Source organism: Lutjanus erythropterus, chromosome 19 (assembly GCF_056507025.1).
Source record: "Lutjanus erythropterus isolate fLutEry1 chromosome 19, fLutEry1.hap2, whole genome shotgun sequence".
Lineage (NCBI taxonomy): Eukaryota > Metazoa > Chordata > Actinopteri > Lutjaniformes > Lutjanidae > Lutjanus > Lutjanus erythropterus.
Genome location: NC_139335.1, coordinates 19,135,203 through 19,158,484, shown reverse-complemented (window position 1 = coordinate 19,158,484; position 23,282 = coordinate 19,135,203). Strand labels below are relative to the sequence as shown.

The window sequence follows — 23,282 nt, the reverse complement described above, 5'->3', positions numbered from 1 at the left end:
GATACACTGTGTGTGTATATATGTGTGTGTGTGTGAGAGAGAGAGTGTGTGACTGAGACATGGAGGGAAAGGAGAGACAGAGTGAGACTGTGAGAGCGGTGTGCGTGTGTGCGTGTGTGTGTGCGTGTGTATGTGGTAGAGTTACATAGAGAACAATAGTCTTATTGTACCTGTGTCTACAGCTACTGTCTGTCTTGTGTCGATAGTCCAGCTTTGCCTGCTTCTCTGTAGAATAGATCCTCTTTTACATTTGTGAAAAGATGCAAGTTCAACTTTTCTGAATTATGTCAACACAACACATGAGCACTAGGGGACTTGCAGGTTTCCCCCGGTGTACTAAAGCTAGCCAGGTATAACCACTGCAGCAGTACAGGCTAAGTGATACACAGGTGTTGTCAAAGTTGGGGATTTTAGTTTAGTTGTTTCCTGTTTAATTTTGTGCTTCCTGCCTTCCTTCTTGTGTCTGTTGCTTCACTTTCTGTTTTCCCTCCTTTTTTGATCACTGATTTTTTTTTTCTTATCCATCCTCCCCCTCTCTAGTGTATTCTGTTTTTTCAATTCTCTTGATTTTATTGGCCTGACATTGTTGCATGACCAACAGGTGCATCCTGGGTTTGATAAAAAAAAAAAAAATGCGAAAATGCCCATCTGTAACCAGCCTCATTAACAAGACCCGTGACCCCCACTGACCTGTCACTTTTTTGTATGTTTATTGTCTAGTCTCTTTGATTCTATTTATGCTGTTTTAACCATAAGTATTTTCCTTAGTCTTTATGTATATTTTTAATGTTATATTTGTTTTTATGCACTAACATTCCACAACAAATTCCTTGTAAGTGAAAACCTACATGGCAACAATATGGTTTCTGATTCTGATTCTGACGAAGGTGCTGACTTCAATCTGGAGTTGGTCCCCGAGCACTGCACAGTAGCTGCCTACGGCTACTAATACAAAAATGGGTTAAATGCAGAAAATGAATCTGACTCTGCATGATTGTATCAGCACAGTAAAGGTGGCTTGTACCTTTATCTTTTATTTTTTACATTTGTTACATTGCTTATTAGCTGCAATGAGGTGTGTGAGGACTATCTGCTGTTTGCTAACACTGAGGAGGGACAGAGAAGCTGTGGACTGGTTATAGTGTAGTCTCATCAGGGTTATCTCAGGATAAGCCTGAGAAGACACTGTAGCATCGCAGCAATGCAGAAAGAATGAATGAACAAGGAGCTCCAAGAGCATTAAACTCTACTCAAACCAGTTTCCCATTTGCTTCCCACCCAGCACCATCCCCCCTATGTTGGCACTTGGCCCTGCAACCATAGTAGCACGCAGAGGGGGCCCATGGTTCCCGCAACTAGGGTGACGGTGTGGGGGTGAAGAGAGAGGGAGAGAAGAAAGAAAATGGAAAAAGAGATGTTAAAGTCTCAAGATCAAGAGTGATTAGGAAAAAGCGTGTGAAAGGGGATTTCTCCTCTGTGATCCCATGAGGGTTAAGTAAGAGATTTTGGATGAATGAGAGATGAGAGGAAGGAGGAGGAAAGACAGAAGGAAAGAGAAAGAGCAGGATGAGAGGCAAACTGAAAAAGGCAAATGAGGCGAGCAGAGTGAAGGAGGGAAGCATGAGAGAGGCAAACAGAGAGATCAGGAGGGGGATAAAAAGGATGGATGATGGATGCAGGGATGAAAAGGATGGAGGGGAGGGGGGAGGGAGGGATGTATGGGGAGTGCAAGGAGAGGAAAGGTGAGAAGGGATGAGAGGGGATGGTGGAATGAGAGTGGAGGACAAAAAAAAGGGGATGAGAAGCTGGTGAACAAGAGAATGAGAAGAAAGAAGGAACACAGAGATGGATGGAAGAGAAGAATGAAAAGAGAGAAAGAAATAAGAATGTATAATAGCCAGTGGGCCAGTAGGTCTACTGTGTTAATCCGTATTGTCAGATTATAGTGTAATCCCATGCTACAACACACACACACACACACACACACACACACACACACACACACACACACACACGCACAGACAAACACACACAGAGAAGGGCTAAAGTGTCTGACTGGACCCCGCGGTGCTGAATTGGAATAACCGTCAGTGATCCAGAAATTTCCTGGCCCGGCACTGCCTGCTTGTTGCCATGGCGATGGCTCCAGGAAGAGAGAGGAGAGGAGAGGAGAGGAGAAAGTGAGGAAAGATAAGAGAGGAACACGAGGGGGAGGGAGGAATAGAAAAAAACTGAAAGAAAACCCCAGACCAGAACCAGGCAGGGCCGCAGCAGGTTTGGCACCAGTCATACACCCACACACACTCACACACGTATATATGCATGCACACACACTTGCCACACTCACAAGCATGCACAGCCAAGCCCACATGTTCTGCATGTGTTGAACAGCTGCATACAACTAGTCCATTAGCCAGAACATACAAATAACTGTGCTCATTGGCTCAGGGGTGCTACTACTTCTCCTCCATTGGCTGACGTGCTGCAAAACAACCATCTGATTGGCCCAAAATAACACACGCCTACTGTAGCAAATAGATCAAAGGAGGTGAGCTAACTGAACACGGATGTCAGTACTATACTATATAAACACACACACTGCAAAGAGGAGTTCATGTCTGCTCATGTTTTTGAAACTTTTACATTTATACTGACAACTGAGATTTAATGTTTTCTAAAGTGATCACACAATCAATAAAGTTTCCTGTATCATTTATACAACAACATATATGTGGGATTTTGTCATAATTAGCGGATAAATTCTTAAGTTATTGCAAAAAGTGTACGCAGTGGTCACAGTGACCTGTGACAGATGACCTTGTCATAGATATTGTGTTCACAAGAATGGGCTGGACATAAGTAAGTACAGACAGACAGACACCCCAAAAACATAATGCCTCTAGCTAATGCTGTCATGCATAAATATGCCCCTCTTTTCTTTGGACTTCACTTTAGTCCTCGTTCCACAGGTTCACAGTAGATTGGCGTCTACAGGATCAGCGTAGCAGTGTTAGAACAAGTCTGTGGACAAGTCTGCACAGAGTCTATGCATTAGGGGTGTCACAATCCTTCCTTTTAAGGTCACGATTCAATGTGATTTAGCAATTGAAACATATTTTTTTAACACTGACTATGTCATTGTAAGACTAACGAGTCTTGATTTGTAGAAATCCACAGATTGTTGGTTTTATGCCCTGACAATTGCCATTTACATTTTCAAATTCTTCTTTAAAAGGTCTATAAGGTCTATATGGGATCAAGTGTGATATAATGGCAGGTAAGCTACACTGTGTTATCTTTGAAGTGTTGTTTTTTTTCTCTGGATGTGCACTGAATTCTGCAACTAGGCAGAGGTGGAGAGAAAACCACTGGGAGAATTGCATTTAATTTTGATAATTGAAACTGAGAGCTCATTTTGATTGATTGATCGATTTAACATTGAAACTGAGACACCCCAACAAATGAAAATGTGAATGTTTAGCAGTTAGAATGTTCACCATGTTCACCATCTTACTTCAGCATGTTAGCATGCTAACATTTGCTAATAAGTACTAAAAGTGTTGCAGAGGATCATGGGAATGTCATTAGTTTAACAGGTATTTGGTCACAAACCAACACATTAAAAATCTGACCTGATGATGCTGAAATAAAGATAAAGCAAGATAAGCCTCATGCTGGCACCAGAGGTGAAGTCATGAGATCAACAAAGTTAGTAGTATTTATGCTCTGGGTACCATGAATCAATGAATGTAATTTTTTTGGCAATCCAGTGCAATGTTCAGCTATTTCAGCCTGGACCAAAGTGATGGAGGGACCAGTCATCACATGCTACCCCTGAAGGCTGAAAAAACACACTCATACAGACAGTAGATGTTTGTACATGCATTTAAAAGGACCTAATAGACAAACGCGAGTAAACAGACTGTACACTGAGCTATTTGCAGCCTATGAGACAATCAACCCATGACCACAGGCTCTTTTCTGGGACAAAAATATAGGGCAGATGTTGGATCATCATGGTGGTTCATCTGGATAAAAGGTGTACTACAGACTGTGATCTACAGTATGTTAGTATCTGGTCTGTGGCCTTTTTCACCCCACCTTCCCCTCATTCTATCATTGTGTCTTTCCACTGACAAATCTGAAATACAATGTGAAAAGAAAAAGTTTTTTTTAAAAAAAAGAGAAGGGGACAGCTGTTGCTTTGGTGGAATCTTCCAGAATCCCTTCTTTCCTGTAGTCAGCTCGGGCCGTCCAGATCCTGGGCCAGTTCGACATGAGTAATCACTCTCACCGGCTCCCTGACAGCAGCACACTGCCAGCCAGACTGATTCATTGGGCAAGCAGAGACGAAGGGGAGGGGGGCGGGGGTGAGGAGGGGGCAGGAGGAGGAAGGAAACAGAGATGTAAAGAGAAAAAAGATGGAGGTGTGCAGAGCAAATGACAGGCCCTCTGGGAATTTATGATCTGTGCAACCACAAGTGCAAATGTAACCAGTCCCTGCAACATATGCGACAACATGCACTTTTTCAAGTAGCATTTGTCATTTTGGCCTGAGCCATTAGAATTCAGCACAGGGAAGAATATCACATCTGCCTTGGGTTTTCTCACAGTCTACCTAATGGGTCTATAGTTTTATTATTTATTCACACATAAGCATGAACTGTATTAATATTGTCAATACTTTGGACAATCAAGTGACATTCTTTTGACAGTATTTTGTGTTTAGTGTTAATTAGGAAATGTTACCAAAATAAAACACTAAACTATCCATGCAAGCAGCTATGTGAGGCTGCAAAAGGCTAATCTCAACATGCTTGCAGTAACAATGCTAACAGGATGATGTTCAGCAGGTATAATGTTTACCCTGTTCAACCTTGTTTGCATGCTAATTTTTGCTACTTTGTGTACTTTCATGACTTGCTATTAGTTTTGGAAGTATTTAGTAACAAAAAAACAAAATAGCCAAACTACTAGATAAAAGACAGATTTATAAAAAAAAAAAAAATCAGAAGGGATAAAGAATATTATAAAGCCAAATCTTGTAGATATTTGGCCATAAACCAAAGTATTGCTTAAATTTCACTCAAAACCACAAATATATGGCTAAACATTAGGAGTAAAAAATCGACATTATGGCATGTTATAGTAATATTTCATATATTTTAATATTTTCGCACTACTGTTTCAATATGCAAATGCAAAGATTAATACTGTGATACTGGAAATGTTAATTAAACTTTTTAGCACTAGAATAATTGGTTTTGCTTCCTTTTTCAGTCCGCAAATGCTTAGGTTTTTTTCTGGTGAGGTCAACAGAGGTCACGGTCTGCCGGATTGGTAGGTGTTTTTGGTCAGTCTGTCTGCTTGACAATCTCATTTTCCGGCAATAAAAATTCTGAGAGGAACACTGCAAGCTTGATCTTATTAGATAAAACAGCTGTTGACAAAGTTGGTAAGAAATTACAGCATATGTTATAATAATATGTAGCACATAGAAAAAAAAACAGCATAAAAAAAACAACAACATCCAAGATAGATAGATAGTACAGATGTCCACAATTAGTCATCTAGTTGATTAAACGTTGCCACCCTTGCTAGTCGGCACCAGAAATAGTGATCGGTTAATCTAATTATCAATATTTTACCAATGTAAAAAGACAAGAAAATGCAAATATTTTTATGTAGGTTGTGTCAGTGTAAACTGAGATATACCCAGTCAACCAGAGCGATGTGTAATCACATTCAGCACAGGCATGTGGATGTTGCAAGGAGAGCAGCTGCCAGCATGCTAACACATTGCTAATGTTAGCCACACTGAGTGACAGCTAAAGCTAGCTATGTAAACAATGTTGTTTACCCACAATAATTATTCGGACAATGTCTAATATTATCAATTAATAAATTGCCTCAATTTTAACTGGTCAACTAGTCATAATTAAAATTTCATTTTAATCGACAGGGAAGTTCGTTGCCAGGATCATCCCTAACGCGTGTGAGTCTTTGTGTGTGTGCGTTGTGTGTATGTGTGTGATGGATCACATGTCTTTGCATGAGGTCCATGGTGACTTAGCAGACAAACAGAGATGTTTCAGTTTAAAGAGACAGAACTGTGACACAATGAAAACACCAAAGGGCAAGACTCCCTCTGAGTACAACTTTCCATTCTGTCTCCATCGTTTTATCTTCCCTCTAGTTGATTTGTTCCTTTTCTTCTTTTGCTTTCTCTCTTTCTACCTCTCTTTTTTTCATTAGGGAGGATGGAGGCTTCACACTCACTCAATATGCTCAAGTTTTCCCAGCTGCTCTGAGGATTGGGCTCAGATGGTCTGAAAGTCTTCCAGTCACAAGTTCACTGATCATCTCTAACCATCAGTCTCTACGCATATTTTAGAAGAGTCCACGCTTCCTGGAAAATAAATCTGACCCAGATATCTGCCTCCAAATCAGCAGGAGAGGGTTACAGTCAAAGAGACTACAGAGAGTGAAAGGCTGAAATATTTATGAGTTAGGTGAAGGGGAGGCCTTCATCATCAGCTTCATATCCTACGTTAAACATAACTTATACACAGACTCTCATGTAGCCTCTAAGATCTGATAACACAACCTTAAACAGCATACAGATGTAAGGTCGACTTAACAAGTTGTGGTAGGAACAGTGATCCTCCACTTCAAAGGATGTATTGTTACTCACACAAATAAAAGTAGCACTGCAAGTAACCCTTTCTGAGAGGTGTCCAGGGCGTCATTCAGGGTGAGATTTCATTTCTTGGGGATTTAGTTTAATTTTTGCTACATTTGGATGGAAATTTGATTTAGAAAATGTCAGGAAATAATAAAAAAAATTACAATTTCTTACCATCACAATTTCCCGTGACATTTTCATCATTGATTTTGTCTAACCAGCCATCAGATGCCCAAAGATATTCAGTGTATTATCACATGTGAAAAAGAAAAGCAGCAAATTCTCACATTTCAGGAGGTGGAACACTGAAATGTGCGAATATTTGCCTGACTTGATAATTGATTAATGGTTACAGTAAGATGCAGAAAATTAGCAATTTGAATAATTGCAGAAAATGCTGTTTTCAGCATCTGAAATATTGAGATTTCGTGTTTTTTATCGATGTTGCAGCCCTAGATTAAACATGACAATTAACTTTATTCTTTGTTGTTATTTCATAACTGCTAATGAATAGAACTGGCTTCAGGCAAATACATTTGTAACCCATTTGAGCGACTGGGCAAATGAAAAAAAAAAAACCATCAACAACGTTAAACCCTGAAATGACTTAAATGACTGGTCATCAATGTAGTTGACTTGATTAATTTTATATCTATCAATCGATTAAATGACTAAACTCTAATCTTCTGCTAAATACATGGATACTGGTTGCAGTCAGCAGTTTATCAACAAGGTCGTGATCCCACACTTGCTTCCCACCCGAGAAAACTGCCAAATGAGTTTAATGGGCCACCTGTTTCAGTAATCAGTCGTGTTGAGCGAATGTTTCTTTACTCTGCGCCAGTTCATTTTTCAGGAATTCATTCATTCATTTTATTTTATTTTTCAGCAGGAGCAATAAAAAAACAACACCAGCTGTGGGCCTGAATCAGTTTAGAAATGTTTTTTCCTGTCAAAATTTGACAAAAAATCAAGGCTGACCATTGGAGATAAGAGGATTAGAGAAGTGTCTATCTATTGTATTGGGAATTATTAACCTGTATTAAGAGTTTAGAAATATTGTAGGTAATATTGCAGTGTAGATCTGGTGACAATGACAACTTAAACTGAGAAATGACCAATTTAATTCTAAAGTTTCAAATGTTTCAGTATAGCCACATAATATAATTGATGAATTGCTACATATATTACACTGAAACTGCTTTTTTACACCAAGAATTTAATTTTTATGAGGAGATTTTACCCCTCTCAGCCCCGTGGAGCTTCTCACTGCTGGTTAACAGTAAAACACTCATCAGGTTCCATTGTAATATCAGGCCAATGTGATAAAAGATAATGTATATAAGCCAAATCCTTTTTTCCGGATAATTTAACATTGCACTCTAGTATTGTATTTATCAGCAGCAGCAACAGCTGTAACTATTACAAAACTCGACACACCTGCTGCCAGGCTGCTGCAATGACACTCAACCACAGAGAGGCTTTGTTAATAAGATCCTGCAGCGCTAATGCAGCATGAGTGAGTTCTACAATAACTATCAGTGCGTGAGGACGTAGGCGCTCAGTTTCTTCTATTTTTTTAAAGGATTGGAGAAAAAGAGAGAGTGATTTCACAGTTCTGACTTTTATGAGACAGAAAGCATCCAAGCAAAGCAGGCAGAGAGACAGTGAGCTACAGAAAATGACAAAGCAGCGGCAAAAAGAATTATGTCTGGGTCAAAATAGTGTTTAATGGCCCTCAATAAGTAAGTATCGTAAAAGCTGGGTTTTGATGTATTTGTACACATACACACATACACAAACACAGCACAAACTGTAAGTGCGTGTATCAGAGGTCAGGTGCATTATATGGAATATTTTGCAAATCTGCAGCTGTGTGGGCAGCGATCCAACACCAAACATCTGTTCAACCACTGGATCAGACATGTACTGTACAGCTATGTATGAGGACACACACACACACACACACACACACACACACACACACAGTAGGCTAGACTCAACATCTGTCCTGCTGGCCAGTCCCTTCTGGTCTCAGATCACTGCCTCCTGCATGAGGATGCAGACACACACACACAGACACATTTACACACATATGCTCTGCAAGAAGCCGTCATGCAGATATTTTGTTAGAACAGATGGGGATGTTAAGGCATACAGTAGCATTAGGCCTAATGGACAGCTACTTTTTTGTAGAGGGCAAAACAGAGAGGTGGGACCACACAGCAATACAAAACAAAAAATCATTCAAACAGCAGTTTTGCAGAAAAAGCCTAAAACTGATATTTGGTATTTGAAGAGTTTGGTTGGCACTATATTTTTTATATTACTTCGAACACATTGGTTCGTCCTCAGTCTTTTCTCTGGAATTAAAGGTCCCTTCCAGACATGTTTTAATATAAACATATAAACAATATGGTTTCCACAAAAATGTCAATTAACTAGCTAAAAATTCTTAAAATTATAAGCAAATGTGTTTTGTTTCAAAAGACTGAAGACTGATCCATTCTCAGTTTATGTTTCAAGTTTTCCCATCACACTTTGACAAGTTGTATACTGGACCATGATTAAGCCCGGCTCATGCTACAGGAGTCCATAACCTCTGACATCTGGTTGCAATCAACAATTTGCTGTCGTAACAATAATGCTTTGCAGGGAGAAAATAAAATGCAAAAGGATTAAAGAGCCTGGATGAGAGAATGTTTGGGGAGACAGTGATTCTTCAGTGAGAACTGGAGGTGAAATTTGAACTGTCAGTTTTAATATCTGTCAACAGTAGTTTGCTAGCTTACATCAGCCAAAAGGGCGAAAATGTTTAACGCCACTTGGCAACACACATTTCCATATTGACAGAATAATCCTCAAAAATATCAAACATGTTTGAAAATTATTAGGGGTGGCTCCAGTGAGTCTAGGATTACTTTAGTGGGGTTAAGATTGAATCTGTAAACAACTCACATTAAGAGATAATCAACTTTGATACCAAATGAGGTCTGGACCAGATTTTTCCTTCATTTTTTCTATTAAGGTACTAAGGTAAATGTACCCAAAACTCCTGACATGTTCAGTTACATCAGACATTTTCATCAGGGGTATTAATTAACCAATTCTTAGTGACAAAAATCTTGTTGTCCAATGCAGAGCTAACTAGTATATATAAAAATGTATGAAAACTACTGGTGCATTTTGTTGAATTATTATAAGCTTTCTTGCCGTACTTGAACAATGAAGTTTCCTAAGTCTCCTATGAGATGACACAGAGATGACAGAGTTTAAGACATCTGCTGTAGACGTTAAGCATCCATTTAGACAGAAAACATGATTTCCTCTCTTTTTCTTTTATTTTATAGGCTATGCTGGAGCAATGCCTGTGAGCTTGTTGACGTAGTCAACTCAAGCTCCACTGCTAAACACATAACATACTTCACTCTCTATAGTGATACCAAACACACCCTCCCAATCTGGCAGTCCATTTAAATGGTAAAACCTTCCCATGTCTCCCTCTGCCTGTCAGTGCCACTGCTGCCTTGCATCAGTATCACTGCCTGTCCTTTCAGCCCCACCACCACCCCAGCATCCACCTGCAGCATCTGATGGGGCTTTATTTAAAATCTGCAGGGAGTGATGAGATTGGAGCCTCGATGCCAAACTCTAACTATGTTCTGCTCCTGTAATAAACATTGTAAAACAAGAGTTGTCTGACTGAAATATTTACACACATACAAACTTTAACCCAAATTCTTTCACAGATATCAAAGACCCAAGGGTGTGTCAGTGCGCGACACATTTTCCCAAGCTGTGAGCCCGCACCCACACTGTCACAGCCCTGTTTTTAGCGGCCACTCACATAGCAAGAGCACCAGCATTCATTCAGAAAGTCCCAAGGCGATGCTAAATGTATTCACTGTGTGTGTAGGGCGGAACATTTCTAAAAGGTTCTCATGTAGAGTACAGTAAAACCTTGTCCGGGCCATGTTAGTTTAAGTTTAGGAGCTGAGTTTGAAAAAAAATGCATAATTTCCTGCCTTTATTAACAGCTCAAAGACTAATTTCAAGCAGTAAGAAAACAGCCGATGTTATGAATTCAGGGCGTGAGTGGAAAAATCCTTTAAGGCAGTGTAGAAGCATAGGCACACTCTGCAGCAGCTCTTTAGGAGACACACACACACACCTTTGCAAGCTAACACACACCTACACATGCATGCAGCTACTGTATTAGTAGTTACATAACAATTCTCAAATGGCATGGCTCAGCTGTCTCTGCTATATCTTTGAGACTCAAGTCTCATGTCTGCAGATGACTTTGCAAGCATATTAAGATGTATGGGTGTGTGACTGAGTGTGTGTATGTGTGTGTGACAACTTTTGTCCCCTGTCTACAATGCTTGACTTCCGCACACAATGATAAATGTAAATTCCAACAGTCTGTACCTCTCTGTGCCAGTGCTGCGATGGTGGGGGGACAATTTGGGTATTTTTGTGTGTGTAAATCAGTGAGTGTGTGCATAAGCCAGTACAGTAGGTGGTTAATGCCACCTCAGTAATCAGTGCTGCTTGAGCATGGGAGGTCCCACCTCTGGTGCCCCTCTCATTTTGTGGGTGGTCTTTCTGTCCAGACTAAACCACTTACTCCCCTTCCATTCTCCTCCTGTTAATCTGCACCGTGGCCACAGTACAATAGAGAAGAATAGAACAGAATAGAAGTAGAATAAAAATAATAGCTGGTATTCATCACTGACTTTCATGTTGGAATTTATATGACATATGACACGTTTTAATTTCAGCCTCACCTTTGTACAGTTCCTCACTCCTTATTGTCACCTCCACCTCTTTGTCAGTATTTCCTGTCTCGCTTTCTTTTCACTCTCTTTAGCTTAACCACATCTGCATCTCATTTCCTGCTCTTATTGCTCTCCATTCATTTCTTTTTGGAAACATATTTTGGGGGATATTTTCTATTTTCACCTCTTCCATTCCTTTCCTGTTTTTTCCTTTTCCTTCTTGTCATTTATTTTAGAATTTCATGTGCTGTCCTAACTTTACCTTTCCCTTCATTTCCTTCCCTTTCCTTTTCTCAGCTTCCCGTGCCTGTCACACCCCTTCCTCTTCCTGGTTCTGTCCTTTCCTTTCCTTCTCTCTCCTTTCTTTTCTTTTCCTGTCATTTCCTTTTCTGTCTTTTCCTTTCTTGTTTGTTTCTCCCCATTCTTTTCATTTCCTGTTGTGTCCTTTCATTTTCTTCCCATTCCTGTGCTTTTCTCTCCATTCCTTACCCACCTGTCCTTTCCCTCTCTTTCCTTTTCTTACCTGTCCTATTCCTTCTTCTCATTTTTCCCAGGTTCTGTCCTTTCCATTCCTTTTCTCTCCCTTCCTTTATTTTTGTTTTCCTTTTCTCTTTTTTCCTTCCTTGTCCTTTTCTCCATTTTCCTTTAGTTTCCATTTCTTTCCTTTTCTCCCCTTTCCTATCCTTTCCATTTCTTTCCATTCCTGTCATCTTCCCCCCTTCCCTTACTTTACCTTTTCTCTCCTTTCCTTCCCTGTCCCATCTGTTCTCACTTCCTTCCTGATGCTGTCCTTTCATTTTCTCTCCTTGCCTGTCTTCTTCTCCTCTCTCCTTTCTTTTTCTCTCCTTTGTCTTCCTTTCCTTTCCTGCTGTCTTGTCCTTCTTTCCCCCCTCCTTTGCTTCCTCTATATCCAAGTCTCTCTCTTCCTCCCATCTCCTCACCTCTCCTGTGCTCTCTTATTCTCCCTGAACTTGCCACTGACCTATTAAACTATGTTGATGTTATTTTTGGTGCAGTGCATTGTGCAGATGAGTAAATGTATGTGCGAGAGGAAGAAAGAAACACACAGAAGCATGATGTGTGGGTAGCAGTCTACAATAAAAATGAGGTAGAATTTCTACCGTTCAGCTATCCTTGTCCCTTCATCATTTCATCATTTCAGCCAGTTATCGCTCCTCCTCCATCCGTCCCATCCACTCATCAAAAAGCATCCTCCCCTCCTCCTCTGACTACTGTCTCTCCCTCTCTTTTCATTTGTTTTTTTTACTATCCCTCTCTTCTGGAACAACACTCCCTCTGCCTCAAAGCAAAAATATCCATCCACCTCCCTCTCTCTCTCTCCCCGTCTGTTCTGTAATTCAATCATGGAGGCAGTCAGCAGAGAGGTGAGTGATGATGTTTTGGAGGAAAATGCAGGGAACTCAGCCAGCCAGTCCTCCACTCTCTCAATATTATCATTTCTAATTGCTTTTCAAGCTAAAACTCAGAATCAATAAAACTGTGTTTGCATATTTTCTTGTCTAGTCTTAATATATTCAACATAAGCTGCTTTAGGTGCACTTGAGCGACTTGTCCCAAGACAGACTTATAAATGAAGTATTTCAACAGTTTTCTCTAAAATGAAACAGATGTGTTGTCTTAGATGTAGGTAATTTGAATAAACTAACAGAATTATTATGATTATTATGAACTATGAATTATGAACAAGAACCAGTTTCTTGGCTTGACAAGTAGCTGTGCTGCTGCCATTATGCTTAAAGGGGCAGTATTTTAGTCACATAAAAAAGGCTGATAGAAAAAAAAAGAAACACATTAAATGAGCCAAATATTGATCTCCCTTAACTCAACCAGACCCTCTGGCAAAATCAGTAAATTTACCTCACAGCACAGCAGTTCCTGGTCTTCCACTGCCTCATTGGCAAGCTTCTTTTTATTACTATATGACTTTGGTGTTTAAAAGTTAGTCCAGATTAATTAATGTCACACAATAAACAACATTTATTATAGTACAGTACAATAAAGTGCAATATATTACAGATATCTCCTTTAAAACATTAAAATTTGTAACACTACAGCAGCACAAAAAATGGCATCCTGGACACTATGACACACATAATCCAATAGAGTGCAGTGCACTATATAATGTAAGTGCACCAGCTAAAAGAACACAAAAAACGAGCTTCTTCACACCATGATTTTCTCAGCGGAGCATATAGTCGCAGACAGAGCACAGTTAGCCAATATGAAGACTGTGGCTGACAGTATGTGAAGCTTCCTCTCTGCCTGCCTGCCTGCTCCTTTGTGAATGTGCACTGGTGTGGATGCAATCATCTGCTCTACTCCTCTGCCAGCCTCGCACATCAACACAGAAAGATGGGGGGAGAAAGAGAGACAGACAGACAGGGGGTTGGTATCTGCGATGGTCTGTGAGCATTAGCATCTCTCCTGGCTTCAAAGAAAGAAAAAGAAGGAGGCAGATAGAAGCATGTGTCAGTCTCTCCTGGCAGTAAACAGAGAGAGGGGGGTGGGTATTGTGCCAGAGGTTGAATCCTAATCATTTCTCTGATGCAACAGACACACAGACAAATGTCTTTCCTCAGCAAAAATACACACACACACAGCCTTTAATGACACACAATAAACAACCATCAATACAGATTACAACACCCGCTTTGACACACAAACACTGGAACAGCCCATTAACAAACACAGACCTCAGGTCACACTCAAGGTCTGTCCCTCAACACACACACACACAACCTTGTCCAGTGCCATGTGCAGAACGGACGTTGACAGCAAACTGATGATGGCTCTCCAGATGGTGCCAGATGTGTCTGCATGAGTGTGTGTGTTAACGTGTGTGTCTGTGATGCAGGTGAATGCAGACAGTATGTCTGGTCTGAGTAGGAGTAAATGAGTTGCAGCAGAGCCAAGCCTTTGCCAGACGCATTAAACACACATACACACGCCAAACCACATCTTACCTTCTTCTTCACGCACATACACGTACACCTCTGTGCGCACACAATTCAACCGCACATCCACCCATTACCACAACACAAACCACACACAGATTTCTCTACTAACTGTGCACACACATACACACACACAGCTGTCCTGTGAGCTCTGTGTTTAATGCTAGATGACAAACAGGTCTGTGTTAACATCAGCCTGGTGTTACACTTCCCTGCTGTTTGTCTGGGACTCTCAGCCCACTCTGTCATTACTGCCCAGCTGCTTCTCTCTGCCCTGTTTGGGTATTTTTTGCTGGAAGAACAGCCCACAGTCCACCTCATGTAATATCGGTGTCCTGCAGACACATCCATCTTAACACTCAACTTTTTGGATTTTTTTTTCTTTTCATGTCCACAAACAAAATTTCACCAAGCATAATACAAAGGACCTATTATACTTTGCCTTATTTTCTGTCACATATTTAATATTGAATGTTCATATTAGTGCTGTCAAATGATTAAAATATTTAATCGCAATTAATCGCATGACTGTCTCTAGTTAATCGCGATTAATTGCACATTTTTTATGAGTTCAAAATGTGCCTTAAAGAGATGTTTTTCAAGTATTTAAAATGTAATTCAAATATACCTTTATTAAATATAATACATTAACACACTAAAGCTTCAATAGAAAAGTCAGTTGTAGCTTCAGTGGAACTGCAGGCTTAAGATTTAAAATTTCAACACCACAGAAGCAGCAGTATTTTAGGAAAAGGTAACTATTTATGTAATTTATTTATTTCTTTAGTATTATTATTGTTAATAATAGTTAATTTCTTTAATAAAATATTGTCCTCTGAGGAGAAAAAGCCTCACCTTTATTCAGCTCATCCTGTATAATGATGAAACTATTTGTGATATTCATTGTTTTGTATTAAGGCAGCAGAATCCTTCACATCAGTGAGGATGTTTCAGACAACAGCAGACAGCGACAGATATTTTAATCTGGAAAGTTTAAATCACAGAACTATACAGTAACATCAGGATTCATCATCAATAAAGTTAATTAACAAAGTATTACAATTCATGATCATAAAAAGTTTTTATATCAAGTCGACACATCTGTCCATATTTATACACTTTCTTCCCCTCTCTCTCTCTCTGCGGTGGGTCAGCCTCTCTGCAGGTCGACCAGCACTTGCTCATCTCCCTCCTCCTATACTTGTGATTATTTGTGTTAAGCCTGTTGTTTAAACAGACAAGCCTGTTTACATCATTGAGTGACAGGGAAGCTCGCCTCTGATTCTGATTCTGTTATATTAGTCAGGCCAATATAAGAGAACGTGCGTTAATCACACGTAAAAAAAAAATAGTGGCAGTAAAACAAATTTGACAGCCCTCGTTCATATTAAACATGGCCAACGTGTCAAATAATGAGGTCAGCACAAGTAAAAGTAATCCCTGTCAGCAAAACACTCAAACTGCTTTAAATGCAACATTTTCAATGTTTTTTCTACTTTTAATGACTTGATGAAGAGCTTCATATATCCTGTTTTCCCTCTGTTGTCCAGCTCTGCATAAATTATTTCATTTACAGATGGATAGATGCCTCTACTAGTTTTTAATGTAACTAACTGCTAATACTAGTTAGCCTGCACTGCTTTGGTGTTTGAGCTCCCAGCCTGGGCAGAGTCCGCTGCATGGAGCTAACTAGCAGTTAGTAGCTTAAGTAGCTAAATTTCTCTATGAAACGTAATCCAGTTTCTCCAAAATCTGTGAATAAAGTTGTGTTTTTGTACAGTAATCAGTGAGGCCTGGCAACCAACGCCACTCAAAGGGTGAATAGAGGGGCTGCATAGACGGCCAGATAAGATAAATAAGGATGTTTTCGAGCTGTGAATCATACAAAACTGGATCCGCTTTAAACAGTTTGTCTAGCACAAAGCACTTTCTGTAGTTGGGTTAGCTGTCAATTATACAAATGATAGAACTCACTGTGATGCTGGAAAGACACGGATTTGCAGAAGACTGACAGGATTTGAAAGAGAGAAGGCCGCGCGGGGACAGACCTTGATGCTGTGTTTAATCGCCCGCCGTTAGGCTAGACAGCATCTCAAACCACGCACAAGTGTAAGTTATAGAAGGGCAAACCTCAAGATGGAACCATAAAAGGTTGTAGTCAGCCAATGATGTGCCGATGATAACGAGTGAGTAAGTGTTTATTGAGGAGTGATGGCGGCCTGTGTCGTTGGGTGCCAGATGAATGATTGACTGTCCAACATGTCTGCCTGCATGCTGCTCGCTTAAATATGATGAATACTTGACAATGGAATATGGTCACCCTGCCATTAATACTACTTTTGTGAAGCTTAAAATTTTCAGACCTAAAAATACATGTATAAGTACAATACAAAAATACTTAAATCAGTATAAATATGCATAAATCATGCATATAACATTGAATGTTCTCTTTAGCTTGTGTCAAATGTGTTGTATTACCTGTATTGTCATTTCTTTGGAGGTTGTAGTTGTTACTGCATTATAAGGTAAGGTGCTCCTGTCATGTGGAGACTACTGGTGCTAGTACTGCTAACATTAGCCAAACACACAGTGATAATGTTTACCGTCAGAAAAAAAAAGGAAAAGATAATGCATTTAGTAAGTTGTTGCCATGTTCCAATGTGCAATATTCATAATACATGGCGCAAAGTGCTTTTAGACCAGTCGACTATTCTAAATTAACTTTTCAATGCCGACAGCGTAATTAGTCACCAGGAACATCCCACCTTGAGATGACGGGGTATAAAAAGAAGAAAAGAAAATTGTTTTACTTTAAAACAGGGGTTTAAGAAAATATAAATACACTTCCTGAGTATTGTGTTATTATATTTTGTGGTATTTGTGATATTCTGATAAATGCAAAGATTTCCTGGTTTTGGTTATATCTCTGACTGTTGTTATTATCTATCTTTACTGTTCTGATTGCATAATCTAAACTAAACTCATTTTTTTGCATTGGTGTGTGTGTGTTCTTTATACTATGACAATTTTCCTAAAATTAGGGAAAAAAATAGCCAACAACAGCAATAAAGTCTCAAAATTGGCCCTGAAGTTGGATCAACACTTTTTCACGCTCTCTTTCACATAACTGTGCTGCAAGGGCCTGAACTCTGATGCATCCTTGTAAATAATATGCATTTATAAAATATTCTGTTATTTTTCCCCAGTGTGTGCAAAAAAAACCCCTCTTCAATTGAACCCAAGGGTTTTGTTTTGACTACACTGTTTCTACATTAATTAGACACATTAATGATTCCTTCAGGGATGCGTTTATTGCAGCAGCAAAGTACCATACTGTAAATGCAATGTATAGATCAAGATAAACAAGGAGGGAACCTTCTTTGTGCTAACCAGCATGTATTAGCTACACTGCAATCCACTGACGATTGGCTCTAATTTGGTGCACGGCTGTGTGTGCTGCAAACCACTGGCTGTTGCAGAAAAACAGTCTGAGGGTTTACCTGTCGTTTGTATCTGATGTACTAAACAGTAGCCTGAGAGGGGCTTCCAGCTTAAGTGTACTTCACTGTAGGCTAAAGATTATTTTGTGATGTGTTAATGTACTCCACTATGGTTCTACAGACACTATTTTGGGTACTACCTGAATATGCTGGAACCGACCAACTCTTTTTTTTTTTTTTTTTGTTATGGGATGTCTGTATTTTGCACCAGACATCTTTAATCCAAGGGGTTTCCTGTATGTGCGCTGCTCCACTATAGCCTGCCGGCATGCAGTGCACCCCACTGATTCCTACAAACTGCTCCGAGACCATGTGCTGCACTTTGCCGAGACCTGCAGAGTGAGCTTTGCCACCTGTGACATAACAACGTAAAAGTTAGTTTAAAATGAATATTTTCTCCCACATCCTGTCAGATTAAATAGCTGATATTATCCACAAATAAAACAATCATAATAACATCTAAGAAATAATTTTGATAACAGGATTGAATATTGAGATTGACTTTCACAGTCACGCTTACAATATGATTAAATTGAGTCATATAATTGACTTTCGGTCTTCCCATGGTCTTCATGAGACCGAAATTATGCCACTTCTTATTGATCATGTGATTTGTGTGATGTCCCACATTTTTAGAGAGGCGAGGATGTGTCAGGGTAACATGACTGAGTTAAAACCCAGGGACACAACTAAAATGTGTATTTTAACCAACATAATATAATTTTTTGATGAGAAAAGGTCTAAATTGGAAAACAATTCACACAATAACACAAAAAATAAAAATTCTGAAAGGCTCTGGTAATTAAATTACATGGTGAAGTGTAGTTTTAAAGAGTGGTGACGGGTTAAAATGCAATTTTTTCAGAGTTCTAAGTAGTTATACTATTTTTCTTTCAGTTTTATATGATGTATCTTCAAACTACAGTTAGGACGACGTGCAAGACACTTTGCTTGATAATATTATGAATTATACAGATACTTGTAATGCATATTTATGCATATAATATCCTGGGGAGGAAAAAGGCACAGGTTAGGTGGAATGGCCCCCTGAATGATTTATTCGTCATCCTTTTGTGTTTTGTTATCCAGTTATGTCTTATTCTGGAAAAATAAAATGACAGGAGAAGTATTAGGAGTATTTCAGCCGGACACCAGTATTGAACCTGCACCAAGTGTTTTATGGGTACATGAAAGATTCAATTAAATGCCCATAGCAGATGTCGCAGAGGTCTAATTAGCCAGAATAATTGAAAACACCTGTGTGTGTGTGTGTGTGCGTGTGTCTGTGTGCGCCTGTGTGTGCATGCAGGGACTTTAAAATGAGCGACGGAAAGAGGAGAATTTAGAGGCTTAATGTGATTCAGGGCCAAATATATCATGTTTGGAATAGGAATAATGCTTTGATCTACTCCATAATTAAAGCTGAAATCATAGAGTCATCATGATGTGCAAGAAAGCCATAATTTTTGATCATTATTTGTCATCAACACCAGCTCCTTTTATTCAAATGAAGCCCACCTGCTGTCTGGAGTCTTTCCAGTGTGAGCAGCAGGTCAGATGCAGCAGACCTGCCTGACTGGAACAGGTTTAGCACTGGGATACTGAGGCGATCCAATCACATAATGCGTGGATTGGAGCTCATCTAGATCTTATAAAAAAAAAGGGATGATTTTTTTTAAATGACTGACTCGCCATGTCTGAGCTTAGATATTCAGTCCATCCAGGATTTTGTAGGCTATTATTGGGAATGCCTGATTTTACAGCAGCTTTTCTTAAAAATTGTGATGCATGTTGGTATTTTTAGGCATTTTTTTGTGATGAAATTACAGGGACAAGTGGAAATTGCAAAAAGTGTATGTGCATATAATTCATTAAAACTCAATGGCAATTTGTTCCAGGAAGAATAAAACAGCTCTTTGCTGTGAGTGCTCCAAGTAACCGTACAAAACAAGCTCAGGATGACAAAAATTCAAACAAAATACGGTTTATTTGTAAATGAAGAAGTGCACCGGGGTTACTCAACAAAGAACCAAAATCTTTTTGAAGATTAAAGACAAAATTATAAAAAAAAAAAACTGCACAGAGCATTGACAGTTGTCAATAACAATGACGAACCTTTTCAGTACCTGTGATCAAATAAAAAGTACAAGATGATAGTAAATACTAAAACATTGAGTTGGTTCATTGAGACATATATCTATGACAATTGTGCAGGGTACTGCTGTGATTGGTCGAAAAGTTGCAGTGATTGGCCGAAATTGCAAGGTTGTGCAGAATTCACAGGAATTGGTCGAATTTGTGTATTTTGGGATTGCAACATCCTGGAGGGATTGGATATCTGAAATCAGATTAACATCTCCAGAAACTGTGCTTCCTGCTGCTGGGTTCCTACAGCTGCCGTCCCTATGTGCTGATAACTGTTCAGCCAGTTATTTATTAGTGGAAGTATCTGTATGGCAGCTAGCAGCCTCTACAGAATGATCTATCTGCAGCTCTTGCTGGCTTCACTCTGTATTGCCCACACATTAGAGTGGGCTGTGGAAGCGAAACATTGTTGGATGTTGTAGAGCTACATCGCCTGCAGATAATAAACAATTAGAAAAGCAGAGTCATACAGAATAGAAGAGAATAGAAGCTTTTTTTCCTCTCTTTACACACACATATATGAGGTTCACCCATCCATGTATGTGAATTCCTGTATGTGCGTTTGTTGTGTTTGTCACTGAAGGTGATGTTGAACCTCAACAATCACAAGGCCACTTGCATCATCTCTCACTTGTGTGAGACAAGGGGTCACACAGATCCCTCGTCCAAAAACACAACTCTCTGTCCCTCCCTCCATCTCTCCCACCCACCCCTCTCTCTCTGCTGCAGTGCACTCAGGCAGGGGTCTCAAGATGGGCTGTCAGTCTCCAATCACACCAGTAATCTTCTCTGATACACCCTAATACATGCAACCCCTCCTATCTCCATCACTTGCACAGTCACACTCACACACACACACACACACACACACACACACACACACACACACACACACACACAGACATCATCATCATGAGTTAGGCCTAATTGTAGCAAACAGCCAGCAGTGGTATGTGAGAAATAGCCTTCTAACTATTGGTCTCACAGAACCACAGTCAATGGGCCGGTTATCAATATAGCTTCTATCTATTTAGGTGTAGCTTGCAATGTAGTGTCTTACTTGCTTTCCCTGGCCGGGGCCTTTGCAGCAGCTTCTGCACGGTGAGCAGGTCCTCGGTCTTCACCGCCTGCAGCAGTTCCTGGTCCTTCCCCATCTTCCGCTCTGAGTCGCTCTACTCCCGCAGCATCCTCCGAGCGACACAGCGGCGCTTCAGCCCAGCCTCACCCCGCCGAGGGTGCGTCTACCGCGGCCACGAACAGCCTCCCTCCTCCTCCTCCCTCCTGGTCCCTGACGAGATGAGACCCCCCTAGAGCTCTGGCATAGGATGGGGGTGAGAGAAGGGAAGAGAGGGAGGGTCGGATGGAGGGATGCTCTCGGGTTCCCCCTCGTTAAGTGCAGCCTCAGCGCCACTGGGGGGCTACTGGGCCGCTCCAGATTCCAGTAAGACCGCGCTGGCGTCTCGTGCGTGATATTTTGACGGTGGAGATGAATGGTCTCCGGTCGCTCCACAACAACGATTAAACGGAACCCAGCGGCGGTCTTCGCTGAAGGCTGGAGACGTCAGACGGGCTCACTCGCGGACACTGCGTGGAAATAAATGTGCGTTTAAAGATCGGGTGCGCGCGGTGTTCGCTCCTGCGTCGTAAACACAATTCCCGGCCGCTGCTGCTGCTGCAGCCATCGCTCCGCGTGCCGTGCGCTCGAGCTCTGTATTTGGTGATGATTTTCTCCGCGTGGGGGCAGGGGGAGTGAGGGGGGCACGTACACGCGCCCGCCCCGCGCGCTCTACAGCTGGCCCAGCTCGCACCGTTAAATGGCTCGTGCTGCAACTTGGGGGCGGACCAGGAGCGCGAGGCTCTCCCGCCTCCTTTTCATCTCTCTCTGGCTCTGTTTCTACGCCCCCCCCCCCCCCCCCCCGTGCTTTACTGAGGAGCTGCAGAGATTTATTCAGCTGCCTGCCAGCGAAGGAAGGCACAGACAAAGTGAATAAACAATGTGTTCATCTTTCTTCTTTATATTAGGATATACTATCAGCTGTTTCCACAGATGCTGTTCATGTGTAATCCATCACAGTCGGTGCACCTTGTGTCACATTTTTATTGAGACACACCTGCCTCCTGTGCAAGGGGTGTAGCTAGGAATTCTAGTTCCCCTGATTCCCCTTATTTTTTGTTTAATTTTATGTAGTTATTTTTTGCTTCCTATGGTTTGGAATCTAACTTAACGTGGCTAAATACCCTGTGCAGTCCACTTCACAGGGAACCAGAACGCACCCTAAGAGTTTACAGCAGTGTGGGTCTGTAAGGACATTGACAAGAACGAGGCTAACATGCTTAAATTTTTCATTTTGCTTACTGGTTTTACTCAAACCCCAAACATCATCGTCATGGTGGCACTAAAGGACAAATCAGGGGATAACTAAAGTCAATATCTGTCATATCATAGATATCTGTACAAAATTTTAAGCCAATTGTTAGTTGTTCAGATATTTAATTCAGACCCAAAGTGATGGATCAAGAAACCAACATTGCCCTCCCTAAATCCATGCATCTAACATGACGTATACATAACATTCACATTAGCCTCCTTAGGAGATTGGGGAAATCTCACACATGGAGGAAATAATTCAGTGGTGCCAAAGCATATATTGTTTTAGCTTGAAATGTGGGCCCATGTCCCCCCAGATTTTCACTATCCATTGTCTTTCCAGATGCTGATCAACCAGAAAGCAATGAATTAATGATTTGTCAGATTCACTATGTTTACATGGCTTGAAACCTGGGGAACAGCAGTACAACAACATTTGGCTGCTGTGTGAATATGGTCTGCATATACCGTACAAATCCAACCTATGCTGTGATTATAAAGACAATTAGAGAGAGAAGAGCTCATATCTGTGAATTTGACCCTGACTTAACTGCAACATCTAACTTGTATTATTTCTCTGTCCAACCTCCTCCGGATTTTTAACTCCACTCTCCTCTCCATTGTGTGTGTGTGTGTGTGTGTGTGTGTGTGTGTGTGTGTGTGTGTGTGTGTGTGTATGTGTGTGTGTGTGTGTGTGTGTGTGTGTGTGTGTGTGTGTGGGCAGTGTGCAGTGCTTGGATGCTGCTCTCTGCCTCCTCCACATATCCAGTGAGTTATGTAAGAACACTGAAGAGTAGCCCATATGGTAGTGAAGAGAGTATTTATAAA

The 23,282-nt window shown here is 40.6% G+C and overlaps 1 protein-coding gene across 8 annotated transcripts in view; it reads right to left on the bottom strand.

Annotated features, from left to right (window-relative positions):
• The window catches only part of caskin1 (CASK interacting protein 1), a 121,676-nt gene extending 99,868 nt beyond the window's left edge, over positions 1–21,808 (bottom strand). For all 8 annotated transcript variants that reach the window (XM_084744609.1, XM_084744611.1, XM_084744613.1 and 5 more), the window contains exon 1: positions 21,147–21,808. In XM_084744609.1, the coding sequence (XP_084600735.1) occupies positions 21,147–21,240 (94 nt within the window). In that variant the 5' untranslated portion in view covers positions 21,241–21,808. The remainder of the gene's footprint in view (positions 1–21,146) is intronic.
• Positions 21,809–23,282: the final 1,474 nt, after the last annotated feature.